The sequence below is a fragment of the Carcharodon carcharias genome, chromosome 2, assembly GCF_017639515.1.
Source record: "Carcharodon carcharias isolate sCarCar2 chromosome 2, sCarCar2.pri, whole genome shotgun sequence".
Lineage (NCBI taxonomy): Eukaryota > Metazoa > Chordata > Chondrichthyes > Lamniformes > Lamnidae > Carcharodon > Carcharodon carcharias.
In genome coordinates, this window is record NC_054468.1 from 143786637 (window position 1) to 143805647 (window position 19011).

General features: G+C 43.3%; 1 protein-coding gene across 3 annotated transcripts in view; it reads right to left on the reverse strand.

Moving 5' to 3' along the window:
* Positions 1-13645: 13645 nt before the first annotated feature.
* cep43 (centrosomal protein 43) overlaps positions 13646-19011 on the reverse strand; it is a 251093-nt gene continuing 245727 nt past the window's right edge. For all 3 annotated transcript variants that reach the window (XM_041182859.1, XM_041182857.1, XM_041182856.1), the window contains 2 exons: positions 14637-14739; positions 13646-14241 (listed from right to left, as the gene is read on the reverse strand). In XM_041182859.1, the coding sequence (XP_041038793.1) occupies positions 14167-14241; positions 14637-14739 (178 nt within the window). In that variant the 3' untranslated portion in view covers positions 13646-14166. The remainder of the gene's footprint in view (positions 14242-14636; positions 14740-19011) is intronic.

Below are 19011 nucleotides of genomic sequence, written 5' to 3' on the forward strand. Positions count from 1 at the left end.
CAGCTAATGTGTTACTATCAAAGGCGCAGCTAGCGTTCGCCAGACAAAGCGAACCTGATAACCAAAAAATTAAAACTGTGCAATAGAGTTTAGAGCCACCCATGTCCTGCATTACAAACTGACGTACCCTGCACCAAAAAAATAAAAAGGTAAAGCATGCACAGGCCATTATGACAAAAGCAAAACTTATGTCATTTTCACAATCTAAACAAATTAACATAACCTTCTCTGGTGTTCAATTCCACACCAGCAAACATAAACAAACCAGTGCAGAACAGAAGATTACCCATGACCAGTCCCTCTTGTGCTCATGGTGCCTTAAACTTGTGTTTATGAGTGCTACGTCTTGGCGCCCCCCCCAATCCCTCCCACCCCTCGTTGGCAGTGGCATTGGAGGCAGCCTGCTGACTCTGGTGTTTTGTTGACCTTCAAGGACTTGACAGTTGTTCTCTGGCCAGTGGAGCCTATGCTGGCCCCCCTTGGGAGACAGTGGCCAGTGCCACGGCTGGCATCTCCCCAGTCATCGGAGTCTCATCAGATGTATTTGTCACTGGCAGAGGGGTGGAGGAGCTGCTGCTGTCATCCAGGGCACCCTGAGAGGAACCCGCAGAGATGACACTAGCTCGTGCGCCAGCATGAGGTCACTCTGGACCTCCCTGCTCATCATTGACGGACGGAGACCTAGCTGGGATACTGGGTGCCTCATCCATCTCCCACATTGGTACTGGCCACCTGAGGTCATTGACTGTGTGAGGGCTTGTACAGTCCAAGCAGCCAGGGCTCACTCCCTTGGCTGGCTCAGGTGTCATTGACAGTTGGCACTCTAACACTCTGAGCTCTATAGGGGGACGGCCAGCCCTTAACACTACATCACACTGATCCATATCAACATGGTACTCATCCTTCCCAAACATAGCAGGTTGTTGAACCTTTTGAGGCCATGTCCATGCACCGCACAACATCGTGGCTGCTGACCTGAGCTGCTACCTCCTCCCCAGCTTTTTTTGTCTGGTGCAGTGGCCTCCTCCTTCCATCTCTGGGGACGAGGGTATCCCTCCTGGCAGCCACCTCCTCCAGGAGGACCGTGAGGCTCCCATTTAAAAACCGGGGGGGGGGGGCTGAGTGCCCCTCCAACCTGCCCTCCCACCTGGTGTCTCCAGCCGCACTTGAGACATAGCTTTGGTCTTCAGCACACAGAAGATACGTTCTTCCCTGGCAGCCTTCAAGGAGCTGCCTGTGCCATTGTTAAACAGCCACTGGGTCGCCATTGGACCTGGTGCCTGGCAGGCCCCTGCCCCGCCCGGCCCTTTCCAACCATTGGGAATACACATTTCCCGACTGGTCCCAGGCCCACCGATCGCATTCACCCACCAAGGGTAAAATTCAGGCCAAAGTCTTAACTTTTTCCTCCAAAGTTTGGCAAGATTGCACACTATAAAAACAGTTGTCTGCACAGGAGATCCATAAGTAAGACTTTGTTTGAGGGTATTACAGGCAGCATGAATTGTATATCCCACTTAGTTTTTGATTATGTCATTGGCTAGAAGACATATCAGTGATTATTTGTTATTTGGAAATAAGTGTAAAAACTGACAATATGGAAATGCCACATCTGTTCAAAGGAGAAAATCACAGGATATTGTCTCTTTAATACTTTGGAAAAGGCAGCCTTGCAACCAATGAGTGATTCACCATTGTAAATACTGTATTCCTGGATATGCCCCATCTCTTTTTATCCAAAGAAGTGGAGAAGAAATACTTCATAGGAAGGAAATTCTACAGTGGACCCATGATTAAAGTTAGAAATGTAGAGTTACGGGGCAAGTAGCAGAATGGTTAGCAAGCTAGCTACAAAGCACAAGCAGGGGTTAACGATAGCTACTCAGAATTGCAAAAAAGGGAAAGTGGTGTACCTCTATTCCTTTGGTAGGCTTGGTTCAGGGATCACTGTTAGATAGATGAAGATATCTCCACTGGTGGGGGAGACCAGAGCCAGGGGCAATTAAAATAAGAAAGTCATTTATAAATACAAAGGAGATTCAGGAGAAACTTCTTTAGCCTGAGAGCTATTAGAATATGGAACTCGATACCACAATAGTTGTTAAGGCGACTAGCGTAGATGCATTTAAGGGGAAGCAGAATAAACACGAGAGAGAGAAAGGAATAGAAAGATATGTTGGAGGAGGGCGAGAGGAAACTTGTGTGGAAAACCAAGGACCTGTTGGACTGAATGGCCTATTGCTGCTCTGTAAATACTATGAAATCATTTGCTAAATGTGTTTTCAAGAGAATTATTTTAAAGAGAAGAGGAGAAACAAGATATGAGCTGTACACGTGGAGGGCAACCTACATTCAGAAAAATGAGGAAACACTACATTCAGAAGCCAGTCTAAATTCCTTCCCCATTCAGCTGTTGCCTACAGACTTACAGAAACTACAAAAATAAAGTGTAAATGAAAATGATAAATTAATATTGAGCATATACCCTTCATTAAAATGTTAAGATATTGGTTTGTAGACAACAGGCTGAATTATAACCTGGAAAAGCACATGGATTTGGGTGTGAGGGAGAGAATGAAAAAATGAAAACTATCAGTCTGCCAATTTCTGCATTTACTACGAGTGTGCTTGGCGGGGGTTTGTGCAAGCCCCTTAGGAGGAGCTGTTTGTCCATTATAATCACTCAATTAAACTGGCTTGGTTACAGGAATTGTTGGAAAAATTATATATTTAGACATCCTTTGGGCTCCACTCCAAAGTTTTTGCCAGGGTTTAATCCCTTAGCCTTCAACTCTGCCGAGGTACCCACAACAGTGGAGCCATGCACCCATAGCTGGGAGTTTGGTTCGTGAGTGCCAAGGCATGTTCCTATGCCAGAGGGCCTGCACACTGCATGTCTGGGAGACAAACCACCTCCAAGTTCCACTAAAGCTTTGGCCTGGGGCCATGAAGGACCCAAGAACAAAAGCTTCACAACAAAACATTTTCTCAAACACCCATATGCAATTACCAAGTTTTACTGTTACTTTTGCAACTGTTCCTATAAGGTGTAGACTGCTCCAATCCCTGCTCTGACTGCTAGTTGGTGTCTTCAGGTTTTTGAAGCAAGTGAGGGCTAAGCTATAGACTGCTTCACCTGCACCAGTGCAGGATCAGACCCAGCTATCCAGAAATGAGGCGGAATGTGGGTGACTGACAGAGGTGGGCTGTGGGTGAGAAAGGGAATGCTTTGAGCGGAGGTCCCACTTCCATGATCCCTCTCGCCATCACCTTTCTTATGGCCCAACCACTGTGTTGGACAGTACTTTGGTGCAGGTCAGTGTTGCACTGTGAAACCAAGGTGAAGATAAGTGTCAACCTATTTAATGTGGCAGACATGTTGCTATCCAGAGTGTGCATGATGGTGTTGAAGCTGTGTGTGGACCCATTTAATTGGAATGTATGACAGTCCATGGCGCTGGCCACTCCATCCATGAAAAAAGAAATCAGCCCAGATTTTTGTCCATGGGTTGGGCTCGCCAAGTCGTTAGTTGTTACTGAGAGAATGTTACTAATTAGCCGGATGCAGTTGATCACATTTAACTCACTGCTGAAATCAAATCAGTTTGACTCAGTGCTGTATGCCATTTGAGTGGCTTTTGTTTAATTGTATCACCACATAGCTGGGAACTCCCCATCTCCAACTGCCAGGGAAATCATAGCTCCACTAATCTCTCATGCATCCCCCTCTGCAATTGTCAGCTGTGTGATTTGAGGAGGTTTCCCTACAACTCTCTCTCCCCTTGGTGTTCTGTGCTCTCTTCTCCTGCAAGTAGGGAAAGAAGATATAGGAGCAAGATTAATGGCATGTGCTCACCCGATAAGAGTGCGCATTTTGAGAGGTTGACTATGAGGGAGATGCATGTTATTGCATATAGATGTGGGCAAATGGATGTGATGACACAAAAGAAGTGCATCTGGAAGGCAACTAGGTGTGAGAAATGTTGTAATGGGGTAGGCTTGAGAAGGCAGAGTGAGGGGCTAGGCTGATGATGCACACAGCAGGATTTCAGTGAATATGGCAATGAACTCGACTTTCCTAACCAGCTTAGGTCATTAAATCACTTTCTGTATTGAATCCAGCTGCTTTACTGCCTTTGTTACTGCAGCAGGCTTCTTCCTCCTAATAAATGGGCCTTTAGAAATATATTCAATGTTAAACACTTTAATTAAAATCCCATCTTCTGTGGCAAGTATGGCATATAATTTTAAATTTAATGCAATGCATCAACTTGTAGGGAGCAGAAGACAATAGAAGTTGAAACTTCCAATCTGCTGTGTTCCTCCTTCTCAATTTTACCTGACCATTTGTGCTTCATATTTCCACACTCTGATACTGCCAGACTTGAGCTGTCCAGCAGTGCTGTGCCCTAATTTCTCCAATGCCTATGGGTCCCAAGATCCTGCTCTTCAATCGTTTAATCTCATGTTTTAAGCATTACTCTTAGGCTTTTTATTCCACACTCTGCAGCCCCTTTCCCACAAGACACCACTCCTATTGCTCCCTGACCCAGAATCTCCCTCCTTACACCAATGCTGAGCAATCCTTTCTTCAATATTCCTAGCAAATGGACATTATCATTTCCATTGGGTTACAGTGACTAAGTTGAAATGGTTTTTATTAAATGATATTTTTGGGTTTGAATTTCACAACTCTATTTTTCATGAAAACTGCAAAGGTTGAGGCCATGGTTATTATATGTTCTTTTGTATATGCACTAAATTTGATCTAATTCTTTTGTCAAAGTTCATGATGCAATGTAAGATTGTGGGCAACAAATACCAGGTTAAAAGTGGGTCCCTGGAAATTATCAGCAATGGGAAGCAATGAGGGTTCTGGGTTTGTTGACACTTTTAAGAGTGGCTGGTATTTGACAGCTTTACAGAAGAGGACAACCTGGGGTTTGGCAGAATTGGGGGGTGAGACAGCACAGGAAAGCTGTACTAGAACTGCCTGTCTTGTTTCTTCTTTTCTTCCTGATACTCATGACCACTTCTCCTCTTACCTGCATCCCTCCTTGGCCAGCATCCTTAGGTCACCACAGGCGTGGGTGTTATAATATGCCTTTAAGAGATAGCAGTATGACATCACTTTAAGGGAATTGTGTCATGTGATCCAGCCTCAATTTCACATTGGCCTGGAGCAGGACACGGCCAACATGAATTTGCAGCTCTGATGTCTCCAAGCTTTCTATTCATGTATATATGTTCACATGTGCCTGTACTTAATAAATGAACCCACAGCATGTTTGCACAATCCCTTATGAGCTAGTGGTACCTTTATATGATTATAACACCTCCCCCCCCCCAACCCCCATCACAGTCTGCAGCAGTGGTTCCTTCTAAATGACGTAGTGTTCAGTATAGAAGTAAGATTCAGTACAGGTATGACATGGTGAATAATCTTAGATTGTACTACATGGCATGAGACGACCCTCAACATTTTAGTCGAACCACAGCAGAGGCACAGTCTCAGAGAGTGTTGAAATCACAGTGTGGTGACTGCACAGAAAAGCTTTGAAGACACAGTGCTTCAATAAAGAGCTGGTAAGCAGACAGATCCCTCGTGATGAGACTGCAGCGCATAGCCTGTCAGCTCTGAGTGAGACAGTGCATTCTGAGGACCAGCACCAGGTTAGCTCAGTCAGGAAAGGCAAGTGACCAGGATGTGGTCTGGATCGATGGGGGGGGTGGGGTGGGGGGGGAAATCAAACAAAAAAAAAACCAACAAAGTCATAAAAATCAGGCCAGAGAAGGTTGTGATTATAACAGGCAGAACTTCGGGAAAGCGCGTGAAAGTGTCTACAATGACACTCATCCCAGGTACTATAGGAGAAAGAAGGTCAAATGGATATTGTCAAAATGTCTACAAATTTCCCCATTTTAATTTGGGATACAGCTGGCCTACCATCTGAATTCAAAATGTTTAAATAGTGTAGAGAGCTATGGTTTCTTGATTCATAAGTGGCTGAACCAGAAAAGCAAGCCATAAAAATTTGCCTAGCAATTTGGAATGAAGTTATACACAGGCTGAAAATGTCAGGTTTAACAGCAGAGCTAAACAATCCCCAAAAGTTATGGACTACGTTGAAAGACCAGTTCACAATCAGGTTAAACTTTTGTATTCATCGACTAGCGTTCGTCGACATCAGCCTACAGAATCCATAGATCACTTTGAGTGTAGATGCAGAGAAAAGGGTATGTACTGTGACTTTTCAAATGCAGAATGAACAGGCAGAATTGCTGAATTGGTGATCGCACCTACTCCCAGGGAAGCATTCCAGAGGGTTCTGCTAGTCGAGCCCAAAATATTTCGCATCGAAGAACTATTGAAGGGTGGACATAAGTACGAAGCAATCCTCGCAGGTCGAACAAGCTTACAGGTCCTAAGTGAAACTCCAATTGTTGATGCACTCACTAGAACTAAGACATGTGGAAGGTGTGGACTTTTGCATACACCAAGGAAATGCCCAGCTTCCCAGCAATTCTGCAAAGCATGTGGCAGAAAGGGCCATTGACAGCGGCAGTGCGATAGAGCAAAGGCTGATGTAGCTACAAAGAACTTTGCACTGATCCAAACAGACCGTACACAATGGGTACATTCAAGCAATAAGAATGATCATTTGATATCCTGTTGGAAACATATACATGAGGCGATTGACAAACTAGAAAATGACGATGATGTGCATGACAAGATGATGAGTAGTGAACACGTTTTACACTGTCAAATCTCACGGAAAACATAAATACCATCACACCATCTGAAGTATTTGCCAAGATTCAATTTATGTGTCCTAAAAAAGTTGGTGGCCAAGATTGACACAGGAACAAGTGCCAACATCCTACCCTTGCGAATTCTAAAAGACATGTTTCCACAGACATGGAAGGTCACGGTGAAACCGACTGCTGTGAAACTTTCAGTGTACATCGGTTCACTAAATCCATAGTCCTGGAGTACAATCAATCCTCCTGGGTGTCACATATGTTCTACATTGTGCAGGCCAAAGCCTCGCAATCGTAGGTCTACTGGCATGCCATGAACTCGCACTAGTGACAATCCACAGAATTAGTCATACCTCATACAGCAAATCAACCTCAGAAACTACTCCAATCATCTCAGTTCATGACCTAACATCAAAATTTCCAGAATGTTTCGACAATATTGGCAATCTCAAGTGAGTTGCAACACTACACTTGCAAGAGAACACAAGTCCATCAGTTCATCTGGTACATTTCGCGCAATGCAAATACAAGCAGCTACAAGAAACAGTGAAAGATTCCACACTACAGAAACCGTGGAAAACTGTAATTGAAGGATGGCCTGATTTGATTCAGCATGCCCAGAGACAAGTGAGATCATTTTGGCCTTATCAGGACGAGCTGGGCATCTCCAGGGGAGTCATTTTTAAAGGTAGGCAGGTCATCATACCGGAATCTTTACGACCTGATATTCATCAACAGCTTCATTACTCACAAATGGGTATAGATTGGATGAGAAAACAAAGAACCATTGGTTCCACATGAAGTTGCTACCCATCCTTGGTCCAAAATCACATCCGACCTCCTTCATGTCCACAGCACTGACTTCATTGCCACTGTCGACTACTTTACTAGGTACCCCATTATTCAGCAATTGCACAATATGTCTAGCACAACTGTCGCACACATTCTAACTGCTATTTTCAACTTATTTACTGTGCCTAGAGAGATCATTAAGGATAATGGCCTGCAATTTATTGGTAAGCCTTTTCAGGATATGTGAGAGAAGTAGAATATCGATCACACTACATCTTCTCATTACCCTAGATCTAAAGGCCTAGCTGAACGAATGATTCGCAGAGTGAAATTCTTAATTCTCAAATGTAGACAGACCAAGCAAGATCTACACATTGCAATATTACATCTGAGAGCCACACCTTCAAGTGTAACTATTCCATCATCGTCAGAGCTCATGTTTGGCAGACCAGTGTGTATTAGTTTATTTCCTCTTACCCATTCCACTCTCTTAGAAACTAGAGAGCAATTTTTAAAACTGCAAGAGAAGATGACCAACATGCACAATAAAAATTTACAAGTTTACAGTTGAGACGACAAGTTCACATCTGGAATCCCACAGAAGGTACATGGCAACCAACTGAGATGACAAGGATTTTTTCAGAGCCAAGGTCCTATGAAGCCATTTCACACAAAGGTGCAATGGTGAGGCATAACCGAGGACAAATCAGATCCATTCCTGCTCCTCAACAACCGTGCAGTCCTATTGCATCGAGGACAAGATCCCAAATGCAACCAGGAACAACATCCAAGAATGACAATCCCAGATCATTGTGAGCAATTGAAGAAACCTCCAGACAAGGGTACCATTACAAGACCTGGGCGTACCAGCAGGTTCCCTCCACACTTTAGAAACTCATGGGGTGGAATTTTATGGGCTCTCCTGCCGGTGGGATTTTCCGTTCCTGCTGAAATCAATGGAGTTTTGAATGGGTCGTCACATTCTAGGGCCCCACCCTGCTGTGGTGGGGCTGTAAATTCCGCCCATAGATTCACCTGTCCTCTACATTTATGAAATGGTAACTAAATATAAATATGTATTGTAAATAATTATACTTGAAAGTGGGGGAAGTATTTTTAAAAAGGGCGATGTTGTAATATGCCTTTAAGGGATAGCAACACGTCACGTGACCAGGCCTCAAAGTCACTTCAGCCTGGAGCAGGACACAGCAGACACAGCTCTCCAGCTATGATGCCTTCAAGCTTTCTATCCATGTATATATGTTCACATGTGCCTGATCTTAACAAATGAACCCACAACATGTTTGCACAATCCCTTAAGAGCTATCAGTACCCTTATATCATTATAATACACATGACAGCAGGAACAAAGGCAGATGGGCGCCAGAAATGTTGGTTTTCTGTTGCCATTCCTGCCATTGGCAATTTTCCTTAGGACAGGTGAAAGCAGGACTAGCCACGCGTGCAATTTGGTAATGAGACCAATTAATATTATTAATTCGAAACAAAACAAAAAATGCTGGAAAAACTCAGCAGGTCTGAAGCATCTGTGGAGAGAGAGACAGAGATAACGTTGAGTCCGTATGACCCTTCTTCAGATCTGATGATAATTGTTGGGGTTTGGAATTTTGATGGGGGCTTATGGGTAGCACCTTGAATCAGGGACTGGCCTGGAAGTGGAAACACAGCGGTGAACTAGTCATGGCCGTACCGTGGTAACTAGGATGTTAAAGAGGACTTTAAACCAGGTAGTGGGGTGAGGGGTTTATGTGAGAAGAGATGTGGTACATTAAAGGGAGACAATAAGGCACTAGAACAGGGTAGTGACTTGGGTAATGATAACCAGAGTGTGGCAGGAAGGGACGACCATACAAACTTAAGAGTGCACCAGCAGATAAGGGGCCAGACATTGTTAAAAGACAGGGTTAACGCGCTAAATGCACACAGCATTCATAACAAATGGATGAAATTTTAGCACAGATGGAAATAAATATGTATGACGTGATAGCCATTAGACATAGCTGCAAGGTGACCAAGGCTGGGACCTGAATATTAAAGGGTAGTTGACATTTTAAAAAGACAGGAAACTAAGAAAAGCTGTTAATTAAGGATATAATTAATACAGCAGAGATGACCTCAGCTCAACAGATCAAGTTATAGAATCAGTTTGGGTGGAGATAAGGAATAAGAAAGGTAATAGGCCACATCCAGTTTAGGGGTGAAAATTCCACTTTCCCATTAATGTTTGGGTGAAAAAGGGCTTTCTATTTCCAATTTTAAAATGGTGGCCCCTGTTCTGGATTGCCCCTCCTCAGGAAATAGCTTCTCTCCATTCATATTGAATCTTTTTTATCATTTTGAACAACATCATCCCTTAAACCTTCTAAATGTTTTTCTTACATGGGCCAATCAAGCAGACTGCTTTGTCCTGGATGGTGTCGAGCTTTTTGAGTGCTGTTGGAGCTGCACTCATCCAGGCAAATGGAGAGTATTTCATCACATTCCTGACTTGTGCCTTACAGATGGTGGACTGGCTTTGGGGAATCAGGAGGTAAATTACTCTGCACAGGATTTCCAGCCTCTGACCTGCTGGTCCAGTTCAGTGTCTGGTCAATGGTAACCCCCAGGATATTGATAGTGGATAATTCAGGGATGGCAATGCCATTGATTGTCAGGGGAGATGACTGGGTTCTCTCTTGTTAGGAGAGGCTCATTGCCTAGCACTTGTGTGGCATGTTACTTTTACTCACCAGCCCAAGTCTGAATGTTGTCAGAGTCTTGCTACATATGGGCACAGACTGCTTCAGTGTCTGAGTTGCTGCCAATGGTGCTGAACTTTGTGCAATTATCAGTGAACATCCCCACTTCTGACCTTATGGTGGAGAGATGGGCATTGATGAAGCAGCTGAAGATGGCTGGGCCTAGGACACAACCCTGAGGAACTTCTGTGCTGATGTCCTGGGACTGAGATGATTGGCCTCAAAAAAGCACAACCAGCTTCTTTTGTGCTAGGTATGACTCCAACCAGAGGAAATTTTTCCCCTGATTCTCATTGACTCCAGTTTTGCTAGGGCTCCTTGGTGCCACATTCAGTCAAATGCTGCCTTGATGTTAAGAGCTGTCACTTTCACCTCACCTCGGGAGTTCAGCTCTTTTGTCCATGTTTGGACTAAGATTGTGATGAAGTCAGGAGCTGAATGGCCCTGGTGGAACCCAGACTGAGTGTCAGTGAGTAGATTATTGCTAAGTAAATGCCACTTGATAGCACTGTTGACAACCCCTTCCATCACTTTGCTGATAATCAAGAGCAGACTGATGGGGTGATAATTAACCGGGTTAGATTTATCCTGCTTTTTGTGGACAGGACATACCTGGGCAGTTTTCTACATTGATAAAAACAAAAAACTGCGGATGCTGGAAATCCAAAACAAAAATAGAATTACCTGGAAAAAGTCAGCAGGTCTGGCAGCATCTCCGCCGATGCTGCCAGACCTGCTGAGTTTTTCCAGGTAATTCTGTTTTTGTTTCAGTTTTCTACATTGCTGGGTAGATGCCAGTATTGTAGCTGTACTGAAACAGCTTGGCCAGGGACCTGTAGAATTTGCAGTATCTAGTGCCTTCAGCATTTTCTTGATATCACGTGGAGTGAAGCGAATTGGCTGAAGACTAGCATTGGTGATACTGGGGGCCTCAGAACGAGGATGAGATGGATAGTTCACTCAGCATTTCTGGCTGGAGATTGTTGCAAATACTTCAGCCTTATCTTTTCCACTGATGTGCTGGGCTCCCCCATCATTGAAAATGGGGATATTTGTGGACTCTCCTCCTCCTGTTAGCTGCTTAATTGTCCATCACCCTTCACAACTGTATGTGGCAGGTGTGCAGAATTTAGATCTGACCCATTGGTTCTGAGATCGCTTAGCTCTGTCTATCGCTTTTTGCTTATATTATTTGCCACCCAAGTAGTCCTGTGTTGTAGCTTCACCACGTTGACAACTCATTTTTAAGTATTCCTGGTGTTGCTCCTGGCATGCCTTCCTGCACTCTTCATTGAGCCAGTATTGATCCCCCGGTTTGATGGTAGTGGTAGAGTGGGAGATATGCAAGGCCATGAGGTTACAGATTGTGGTTGTATACAACTTTGCTGCTGCTGATGGCCCACAGCATCAAATGGATGCCCGGCTTTGAGTCACTGGATTTGTTCAAAATCTATCCTACTTAGCAGAGTGGTGGTGGCACACAATATGAGGGATGGGATCCTCAATGTGAAGACGGGACTTAGTCCCCATATGGACTAAGCGGTGGTCACTCCTATCAATGCTGTCATGGACAGATGCATCCACAGCAGGCAGGCTGGTGAGGATGAAGTCAAGTAAGTTTCTCTCCTCTTGTTGGTTTCCTCATCACCCTGTCGCAGACAATTTGGCAACTATGTCCTGTAGGACTCTACCAGCTTGGTCAGTAACATTGAAGCCCCCCACCCAGAGTACATTCTGTGCCCTAGCCACCCTCCGTGCTTCTTCCAAGTGGCGTTCAACATGGAAGAGAACTGATTCATCAGTTAAGTTGGGGGGGTGGGGGGCAGTAGGTGGTAATCAGCAGGAGGTTTATTTGCCGATGTTTGACTTGATGACATGAGACTTCATGGGGTCAGAGTCGATGCTGAGCACTCCCCAGAGCAACTCCCTCCCTGTCCTCCCCCCTTGACTCAGCTCCGTGTTCACGGAGTTCTCTGAGGGACACTGCACTCCGTATTTCTGGAAAAGCTGGGCTTGGAATATCCCAGGAGAAATGCTGAGCAGCATCAGGTGGGGGAGTTTTCAAGTGGAGCAGCAATCTGATGATGACTGCCACTCCTTAGAAGATTCAGGCCATTATATTGTAGGGAGGTTTCAATAACTGATTTGTACTCCTTGATGTTTGCGACATTGATTGAAGGAGACATATTGGCCAGGACACCAAGAAACTTTCCCTGCTCTTCTTCGAATATTGTCTTGAAATGTTGTACCTTCACCTGAGTGGGAAGATTTTGCACCTGCAGATAGTGTAGCACTCCCTCAGTACTACACTACAGTACCAGCCCAAGGGGCTGTTTTTAAATTCTAAGTGAATGGGATTTGAGAGAGTTAAAATCTTGCCCCAAGTTTCTGTACATATGTGTCTCTCATGTCTGCATTTCCCCACCCTCTTTCCTCTTTATTGCCTACACCTGAGAGATAGATAATGTTTACATTCTTCATTGATGGTTGAATGCAGGTGATATTGAAGATAACAAGTATCCTCTAGTTCATCAAATTATTTTGAAAAACAATCAAATAAGATTGTGTTACAGAAACTTGCTAGCTTTAATACTGATACAATCTGAGCAATTGTGCACACAGCACATTGCTTAGATTGCAGGACCCACGTTCAGCTATAAAAGTGACCGCCAGGCAAAAATATCAAGTCCAAACACAGGCCTTTGAGTGTAAATGAGGCATTCAGGTAAAAAGTTTAATGAAAGTATTCAAAGAAAAAAATTAAAAAATCCAAATGAGTATTTTTGTGAACTTTTTGTGAATTTTGTTTACCTAGGATACTATTGATCTAAAGAAGGGGGCTTTTTGTGGAAACAAAAGGGCATGAATAGAAGAAGCATATACAGTTCCATGATACCCTTTTGTTCAAGGTCAAGCACAACAGAAATCAGCCTTTAGCAGATTTGCATTCCCTAGTCTCCTGCCTTTCCTCTCCTAAAGGCACCAATCACATTGGGATAGATTTCCAGGGGAATTGGCAGATTTCTGATTTTTCACCCAAGTGGTGACACTTTGTCTGTGAGCCTAATAAACACTGACTGACTATTCGGCTGTGGATTATATCACAGCCAGGTTTGATCCTGTTCTCATTCAATGCCCACACAAACATATCCAGCAGTGATCAAAGGATAGCAATAAGCAGCAGAAAGTATATCTAATTCCTCCACCACCAATTTAATCCCAAAGTCAAATGAACAGCATTAGCTGCTGTCCCACATTTTTGGATATTTGTAGAGAAATATTATTGCTAATTGACAGATCTCATCTAAATGTCAAAAATGTATGTAAACATATTTATAATAAGCCAATTTAGCACTAGATTTATTGCCAACAAATTATTAGTGCTGCATTTTTGACAAGTAATTATTCATTTGAAAATCTTCAATTGGCTCCATAAAGGTTACACAGATTCTTGATAAAACTTTATGCAATAAAAACACATGGAACATTCAAAAATAAATTTGCATTAAAAATAACTTTTACTTAATATATATCTATACACATTACAATCTAGGACCAAACTGGTTCCTTCTAAATGATTTTAGGCCTCTTCTAATGGATACTGGAAGATGATCTGAGGCACCCACCCTCCCCCACCTCCTGATTTCCCCCACTGGCACCAACCCAGTACTATTTTAATTGCATCAGTTCTTAGCATTACATGTGGTCTTTGGTTTACAGTTGGATTCATTTAACTCAACCAATTTGTGCTACCCAGGAGATCTACCAGCTCAATTCCACCTTCATTGGTTCAGAGCTTCTTCAGAACAACAGAAGTGGCAAAAGCTATCCATTTATATTAATGCCGAAGCTACTACGCAACCTCCTCCATATAATCTGCCACATCACTGCTGTGTGAAATGGTGTGATCCAGTGTGAAATCATCGAGCTGCAAGAAAATAATCAAAACAAGCGTTATTAAAACACTTCAACAAAAAACGGTTGTCACAAAATCTATTAACATATGTCTTAAAAATGATACAAAATATTCTAAATTAATTTGGGGAGAGCAGATCAAGTTTACACCAGTTTTATGAAACTAGTTTAAAAAATTGGAGTAGGCATGTTTAAAAATGACCAAAGCTATAGGTTGTCGTTAAAGTCTGCAATAAATGTTTATCAGCTTCCTACAGCAATGAAATATTTATTTTCAGTTGAATACTGCATCTATCACCATGCCATTATTGAGAATAAATTCTCAATGGTCACTTTATTAGAATTTAGAAGGCTATGAAATACGTAGTTCTTCAATACTTTTACTAAAAAGTCAGTTGTTTTACAAACCTTATCATCAATACAAAGATCTTCCCCTTCCACAGAAATATCCTCTTCAATTTCTTCACCAATGCTTACTTCACTCTTGGTTTTATCTGAACGCTGACTGCCACTAAGACAAAGACAAAGGTAGTGCTTACAACACAACTCTGAGAATGAAAATGACTCTATATGGAGAACTCAATTTAACAGCGTTTAACAAATAAATCTTACTACTAATACTGTTATGAACTTTTTCATTAAAAGGACTTAAAATGTAAAAATGTCTCACAATAGCAATCAATTCTCAAAGATAATGCAATCTTAATTTAATTTTTTATTTATTCAAGGGATGTGGGCTTCACTGGCTATGGCAGCATTTATTGTCCATCCCTAATTGTGCTCTATCTTTGCCAAATTTGTTGGCTGAAAGGTAGCAAGATAATAAAGGAGCAACTAAATTCAACAATTATCACACCTGGACTCAGCTGACACTGCCAGGCTCAGGTTAGTTTAACCCAGAAACTTGTGACCGTATAGCAAAAGTGTTTAAATTAGGCAAAAAGGACCTCAAGTCATGGCTAAAGAAGCAAGGTTATCCTCAAACAATTCAGTTTGGGCAAGGAGAAGAACCGCTCTATCAAAATTCAACTGCACATCAACTTTACTTTGGTGTTGCTGTCACAGCTAACATTAAATTGAAGCCAATAATCATTTTAAACATTATAACGAAAGTTATCTGGTAGCATTGTCATGTATAACGCAAAACTGACTGGATCATTGTGTAGAGATTTGTCAGAAAATTTGGAATTGGCAAAAATGAGGAAATATAACCTCAGGTGTTCAATACTGGTGTCCACAGAGAACCATATACTGGACTTATCCACCCGTGAGAAAATGCAGCAATATCTGGGAAACTTAATCAAGTTTCATAGGTATAGCAGTTAATAGTTTATTCAAAGTGCTATCTAGGAATCTGGGAGCAAGGATAGTGAACATTACCACAAAGAAACATGTCTGAAGATGGTGCACTGGGGAACAAAGCTTCCTTGCATTTTTACGTATTGAAACCACTGCCCCACAAAAGGAAAAGGAGGTATGAGTTACATAGGTCTGAGTGATGGAGGCAACTACAAGGAATAGTCTGGCTGCAGTCGAAAGAGTTAACCTTGGCAACCAGTGCCATCTCTCCCAACCCCTGAACAGGAACTAGTATCAGAGGTTCAATGACTTTAACAAGACAAATGAAGTAAGTGAAGGCAGTCATATTTTGTAACATTGTGCTGTAATAAGCACACTACCATTTCCAGCCATCTTACCCTCACTTTGTTGAGCACCATCTTCAATTTACATTCAATATAAAGGGGGTACCACAATACCACTTACACTCCCTTTCTTCTTTGTAAGTGTTCAATTACTCATTCAATGGCAAAAGCCTTGCATGACAAATACTTACATAGTTCTTACACGGGGTATCATCCATATTAAGGTAAGCTTACTGACACCTGATGGTATATGATGCCAAACAAAGTGTCTTCACATGGATAAAAGCAAAATACTGTGGATGCTGGAAATCTAGAAGAAAAACAAAAATACCTGGAAAAACTCAGCAGGTCTTACAGCATCTGCGGAGAGGATTACAGTTGACCTATCTGGCTGAACTTGTTCTCTCACTGAACAATTTCTCCTTAAACTTGTCTCACTTCCTCCAAATAAAAGGTGTGGCTATGGGTACCCACATGGGCCCCAGCTATGCCTGTCTCTTTATGGGGAATGTGGAACTTGATCCAGTCCTACTCAGGCCCCCTCCCACAACACTTTCTTCGGTACATCAATGATTGCTTTGGTGCTGTGTCGTGCTCTCGTTGAGACTTGGAAAAATTTATTAATTTTGCTTCCAATTTCCACCCCGCCATCATTTTGACGTGGTCTATCACTGACACTTCCTTTCCCTTCCTTGACCTCTCTGTCTCAATCTCTGGTGATAGACTGTCCACCAATATTCATTACAAGCCTACCGACTCCCACAGCTTCCTCGACTACAGCTCCTCACACCCCGCTTCCTGTAAGGACTCCATCTCATTCTCTCAGTTCCTTCGCCTCCGTCGCATCTGTTCTGATGATGCCACTTTCAAAAACAGTTCCTCTGACATGTCTTCCTTCTTTCTTAACCGAGGTTTTCCACCCACGGTGGTTGACAGGACACTCAACCGTGTCCGGCCCATCTCCCGCGCATCCGCCCTCACACCTTCCTCTCCTTCCCAGAACCATAATAGGCTCCCCCAGTCCTCACTTATCACCCCACCAGCTTCTGTGTTCAAAGGACCATCTTCCGCCATTTCCGCCAATTCCAGCGTGATGCCACCACCAAACACATCTTCCCTTCACCCCCCTTGGCAGCTTTCCGCAGGGATTGTTCCCTCCGAGACACCCTGGTCCACTCCTCCATCATCCCCTACAACTCAACCCCCTCCCACGGCACCTTCCCATGCAACCGCAGAAGGTGCAACACCTACCCCTTTACTTCCCTCTCTCTCAGCGTCCAAGGGCCCAAATACTCCTTTCAGCTCCACTTGCACTTCCCTCTACATTGGTCTCCTCTACATTGGAGAGACCAAGTACAGACTGGCTGACCGCTTTGCGGAACACCTTCAGTCTGTCTGCAAGCATGACCCAGACCTCCCTGTCACTTGCCATTTCAACACACCACCCTGCTCTCATGCCCACATGTCTGTCCTTGGTCTGCTGCAATGTTCCAGTGAAGCTCAACGTAAACTGGAGGAACAGCACATCATCTTCCAACTAGGCACTTTACAGTCTTCTGGACTTAATATTGAGTTCAACTATTTCAGATCATGAACTCTCTCCTCCATCCCCACCCCCTTTCCAATCCTCCTTTTTCCGATAATTTATAATTTTTACAAATATATTTTTCTTTTCCCACCTATTTTTAAATTTATTTCTATCTATTGTTTCATATCTACCTTTTAGCCCACCAAAATCCCTTCCCCCTACCCCACCCCCAACTAGGGCCATCTGCCACTGGCTTGTCCTGCTTATTACCCTTAATGTCCCCATTAGCAAATCCTTTAGATAATAGCACCACTATCAACACTCCTTTGTCCATGACATCTTTGGCAGTCTCTTCTTGGCCTCCACCTATCACTGGCCCGTTATTGAGCTCTACCTGTCCCACCAGCCCCCCCCCCCAATCTACCAGCTTATATTTCATCTCATTTCTATATCTTTTAGTTCTGATGAAGAATCATACGGACTCGAAACATCAACTGCATCCCTCTCCACAGATGCTGTCAGACCTGCTGAGTTTTTCCAGGTATTTTTGTTTTTGTTCAAAGTGTCTTCACATGTTGTGCTTTCTTTTTCAAAGGCGAAAGTGGCTCATATTATCAACAAAGAACATTACCAACTGGTGAAGCCCCCAAACTCCAGTTTCTTATCCCTGTAACTCATGGGCAGGCATACAGAGGAGGGAGAGGGAGAAAGTAGTCAGAGGGTCAGTTGCCAGTTGGTTATACAACACACCATCTCTCTTCATGCTCTGCACACGTTATAAACCTCTGTCTCTTTTACTAAAAATGGAATGGTTAAGCGAGCCTTTCTTCTCTTTTGGTGATTTCTCAAATGTGCTACGGCAAAAACCAAAGGAAGATTAGCCCCTCGGCTTCAAGATCAGTTAGCACCTCATCACTTGCTGCAATCACCATCACCCTCCCAAGAACAGGCAACCACAGAGCCTGAAGTGAGGATACAAGTTCCTACACAGATCTTGAGTGGGCAGGAAGAGTTGAATGTAGAAGATGAGGAAGCAGATGTTGTCATCATCTGCAAGAGCAGGAGATGCATGCTCTAGCTGAGGAATCTTAAGAACCCAGATCTGAGGGGTCCTGCATCTTAGAGAAGTATGTCTGCAGAGCATCAAACAAACATGCAGACACTGGGTACAGTGAACCAGATCATGCTGCAAATAGTTTGGAAGAATCCGCTATCTATATGCATAACACCATAATGAATGTATGTCCATAGCTGCAGTTGATCTCCTGGAATATGCAGTACCTCTAGCAGCATGGCCCCATCACTCCCTTCCAAAGTGTAACTAATAGCAGCTGTACCTGCAGTGAAAGTGGTAACTGCCGCCATAGGTGCCTTAAGTGCTCAAGTGAAAAGGGCGGTCTCTTCAAGCTTAGCTCTAGAATACAGGCAAACATCTCTCAGGTCTTCATCATTGGTGCTTTTTAAACAGTTTTCCTGCTGATTGGTAGCAAACCAGAATACTAGTAACTTGGCAGGTGTCTGCTCTCAAGATGATACTGTTTTTCAGGATAATACCATACTTGCTGTCCAGTTGTTTCTGGGTCTTTTGACCATTTCTCCACAAAGGATTTGG